Raw genomic sequence first — 4652 nt, 5'->3', positions numbered from 1 at the left:
CCCCCCCCCCCTCTTTTTCTTTTTTCCTCTAGCTTCTTTTGTCCAGCACAAAGGGAAATAAATACTATGGATCGATAAATTGGATTAGTTTGTAGCAGCACAAGAACATAGTGAAGAGCAATTGAAATTATTGATTGACAAGTTTTGTTCAATTTACTCGAGTCTATGGCTCCACGTTCTTTTTTGCAGATGGCATTGTCAACTGTAGCAGAAAATGCCATAAGGGCGATGGTATTAGTCTTTGTATTACGTATGTCCAGATTAGCAAATTTTGTGATTAGAAGAGTTTACAATGAATGAAGTGCTGCAGAAAGCTGATTCTATGGAAATTAATGAAACCAGATATGCAGTTAGCATGCACTTATGATTAAAGCTTCAAGATATTTAAATCACAAGAAAGTATATGATTTAGAGGTTTGACATCAATTTGGTTTAAGGCTCGTGATTTTTTAATTCCCCTCTGACATGTTGATAGTTTGGAAAGCAATGCTTTACAGATAACTCTTCTTTTGGCTGTTTTTCGCTATTGTATAGAGGATCCCGTAGCCTCCTTCTCCTTGTATTATTCTTCTATTCTTCTTTTATCAAAGAATAATAAGTAGATAGATTGTGAACAATAAGCTAGAACTATGAAGTATCTGTGATTCTATAGCAAACAACTTACAATATCTGATACAATGTTCTTTCCAAACACCAAAGCATCCCCTGATGTAGGAGGAAGAAGACCAACAAGCATCGAGATTGTTGTACTTTTACCAGCTCCATTATGTCCTTCAAAAAGTATAATCAATGAGCGACCACTGTTACGGAATAGGTATATATATAAAGAAAAATTGGGAGAGTAGATGATAAGAAATCATCCTAAAACAAGAAAATCAAACAATAAAGAATTATTGTAACGGGAATACAATCTCTCAAAATACTCATTACACACAAGAATAATACACAGGAAGTTTTTAGATCAAGCCTTTTAAGAGAAAGATAGCTTGTATATAAAACATATGTATGACTGTAATGTAAGAAACAGAAATTAAGAAAGAAGAATAATTGCACTCACCTAGAAGAGCAAGAATCTGATGTTCATACAATGTAAGTTGTAAGGAGTTAACAGCACAGCAATCTCCTTTTCTAGTAGCATACACTTTATGCAAATTCCTTATCTGAATGCATCTAAAGTTTCCAAACAAGAAGTCAGAAAGAGACTACATAGAACACGATTCCAACGTACCAAGTTGATTCACTTGAATTGTATTTCATATATACCTGCCATCAAGCTCCTGTTGTTTCATATCTAGGCTTATTGCTTCTATAGAAGGTCTTGACTCGGAATTCCTACCATCAACTTTAACTTCAAAATTGGAGGGGCAGTGTTTTCCAGTTTTATTCTTTCTCCAGAAGTCTCTTCGGAAAACAAAAGACCACGGATATCGCCGTCCATACTCCCGTGGAAGAACCTTCAACGTAAGCAGAGTTTGAATGGTTTTATCATTTATAAGGGGAAGTGGAATGAGAATGCTTTAGAGGAAGACACACATAGATTCATTATAAAAACAATTGAGCATCTTGGTTGAACATTTGTTTGCTAACAGTTAGGACACAACAGCAATTGCTTGTTTGTAGCTGTGTATGCTTTGAAATTCGTCACTTTTGCAAAATGTAGGTTAGTCTAACTAAATTGTACTTTCTTAAATGAGCATTCTTCTATGATATTATAGTTGGAAAAAGAAAAAGTTGAGAAAAATAAAATTCGGGAAGCAAGACCGGAGAAAAGGGACCAAATCTGAAGGCCTGCAAAGGGAAAAATATATCTAAATTTATGCACACACAAATTATTGTAGACAAATACACACACAAAAACACAAGCAAGAGGTAGTAGTAAAAGTTTGTTCACATGTAAAAACAACAGCAGCCTTGCAACACTAGATAACTTAAAAAGAACCACTTTTTGTTAGTTCATCCATTTGGCACTTCTCTAATAATATCCCTAAAATTTCTCATTTGAATACCTACTTTTAAATCATATTTTTTATAACATGCTTAATACCAGTTTTGAAGAGGAAATACTTTCAAGCAATCAATTAATTAAAACCCCAGTATACAGATAAAAGACACAAATAAGCACAATTTAAAAATTATACATGACAGAAAATGAGAAAGTTGAAATTAACTCAGAGTGCATGAAAATACAGCCAAATCATTAGGTGAGTAAAATTAAGTTTAAATGTTTCCCAGAAAGAAAACTGTTTAGAGGCATCACAATGTTCAGCCAAGTATGAAACAGCACCTTTCTTGAAACTTTTCATGCATATCTATATGTATATACATCAACACAAACTAAATCTGTTATCTCCCAACTAAGCAACAAATGGTTGATTTCAGCTAGACAATCTAGCTAGGACACAAAGGACAGACACAAAACAGTCATTTGTTACCATTTTAGTTAGCTTACTCGAGATAAAAAAGATATATTAAAATATTGAGGTCATACCTTGTCAAAATATAGACCCATTGCACAATATAGCAGTGTATCAAGTATCATCATCAAAAGACATAGGGAAAAATTCACTCCAGATGATTCCTGCACAATAAATAATCTTAAAAGAATTGGGAAAGAGATATCGGTCAAAATAACAATAGTAGCTGCAAAGTTGGTACTGCATGAACTCACCCGCCATATGTTGGTCCAACGCAGTCCCACATGAGCACGCTCATAATCAGCAAAGTTAACTGACCCGAGAGCAAAGGCTGTAGGTGAAAGTATAGAAGCAAGAACCTTCAATACCCTGAGCAGACAATCTCAAATCAATTAACTCTACACTCAAGTACAAAAAACTTGGACAAGAAAGATATTATATATTGATAAAAAAAGGTACTCACATTGAAACACCCTCATCATTGACAGTGTAATAAGGGAAAAAAGCACCAAGAAAAGACAGCGTTCCAACTGCAACAGCTGTTTTGGCCCGTTTGAAAAATGTTGATATAAAAAATGACAGCATGATTGCACTAAGCCCAAAAATGAAAAAGTAGGCAAACACCAATGTCTTATCACTATACTTGAATAAATTATCCATGGTGCAAGCAGTAATGATCCCGGAAGACACTGCAAACTGTAATGTTCAAATTGCACAAAGATGAGATGATAAAACCAAGATAATGCCTTGATCTAGACAAAGAAAGAATCAAATCGTCACATTATTGGTTCTCAGTTATGTAATAAATTTTCAACACAGATAAAATAAGGAACTAAATTCCATTAATGAATCATCCAAGCAGTCTCTTTTACTTTATACCACACCAGCAATGATGGCAAGGCGGCAACAATCTACATGTTCTAGATTTTCTCAAGACATATCTACCTTATTTGTATTAGTATTAGAATAGTTACAGAGTAAGAGATTTGAGACTATTTGGTGTAAAGCTCATGAACTTTTTAGTGGAATTTCCTTTTGAAACAAGCCTAGAGATTGGAAGCTATGCTCCAGTAATTTTTATTTTCCACCTCTTTTGGCACTTGGCTCTGGTAGGAAGGAATAAGGATTCCATGTGCCGCCATCTTTTTTTTTTCCTCATTCTTCTCTACTTATTAATGTTCTTCTATAATCAATATTAGTAATAAGAGAATGGACTCCCAAAATCATAAGATATCATTGTACAGTTTTTCACGGATAGAAAAAGTGTATTGTTACAATGCTAAAATTTCAGACCAAAAGAATTAATATCCCACGCGGCCACGCTTACCTGCATCCAAATTTCCCAATAAAATAAGCCACCCTAACTCGATTAACAAGAAAATAATCAGCTAGCCCCCTCAAATGTGACCTAACTCCAAGAGCTCCTCCAACATCCAACAATATGCTTATTCTTCTCCCCTCTCTTCAACGATCCAACACCTCTTTCATCTCTCTACCTCTAACAAATCATGTGTCAATTGGGTTCCTCTTCCAAAGCCTGTCAACTCAAGCTTGCTGACTCCTGTCACATAAGACTTCTCAAAGTCCAACTTAAAGCAAACACCACTTGACCTTTTCCTCGGGTCATGAACTACTTCAGTAGCTACTAAAGCAACATCTAAGATTTTCTGAGCACACTATTTCACCAAAGTAGTATCTTCTAAAATGTCATTTGAACAAAAGAGATATTGCCATTTAATGATTTATACAAAGCTGTGATTGGTCTATAATTGATTAATATTAACTAACCTATTGAATTCTCATAAAGCCATTGATATCCAACCAGACCTTTGAAGTTATTCATCCTAACACAGAGCAGGAGTGCCTAAGGGTAAACTAAAGGGAAAAGAATGTTTTTTTTTTTTGGGGGGGGGGGGGGGAGAGGGTATAAGACAAAATAAAAATAGTAATAATAACCCACCACATATTGTGGATAAAAAGAAAAACATACATGCAAACAAAGGGAAAAACTATAGCATATCGAATGGAAAAAGGCATACCTGCAAAGCATATGTGATCAACCAAGAGAGATGAAATATCCCATCTTTCAGGCCCATCATATAGAGTCCTTCTTTAATCTTCTGTTCCTGAAATATTACATTAGAAAATCAGGAGGCAAGAACTAAATACAAGAGGGTGGCTTTCTATCCCATAAATATTTGGAAAGAAAGGTATGTTAAATATAAAAATTTTTTTTTT

At 34.6% G+C, this 4652-nt stretch overlaps 1 protein-coding gene across 1 annotated transcript in view; it reads right to left on the bottom strand.

Annotated features, from left to right (window-relative positions):
* Positions 1-4652, bottom strand: part of LOC107645492 (ABC transporter A family member 1) — a gene marked incomplete in the record, with an annotated part of 23916 nt that overhangs the window by 13436 nt on the left and 5828 nt on the right. Inside the window, 7 exon segments of the mRNA XM_016349528.2 lie at positions 665-771; positions 1058-1170; positions 1264-1454; positions 2489-2578; positions 2669-2783; positions 2878-3110; positions 4454-4540. Of these exon segments, the coding sequence (XP_016205014.1) occupies positions 665-771; positions 1058-1170; positions 1264-1454; positions 2489-2578; positions 2669-2783; positions 2878-3110; positions 4454-4540 (936 nt within the window).

This window comes from Arachis ipaensis, chromosome B06 (assembly GCF_000816755.2).
Source record: "Arachis ipaensis cultivar K30076 chromosome B06, Araip1.1, whole genome shotgun sequence".
Taxonomy (NCBI): Eukaryota; Viridiplantae; Streptophyta; class Magnoliopsida; order Fabales; family Fabaceae; genus Arachis; species Arachis ipaensis.
The sequence above is the reverse complement of the archived record's forward strand: the minus strand, read 5'-3'. Positions and strand labels throughout refer to the sequence as shown.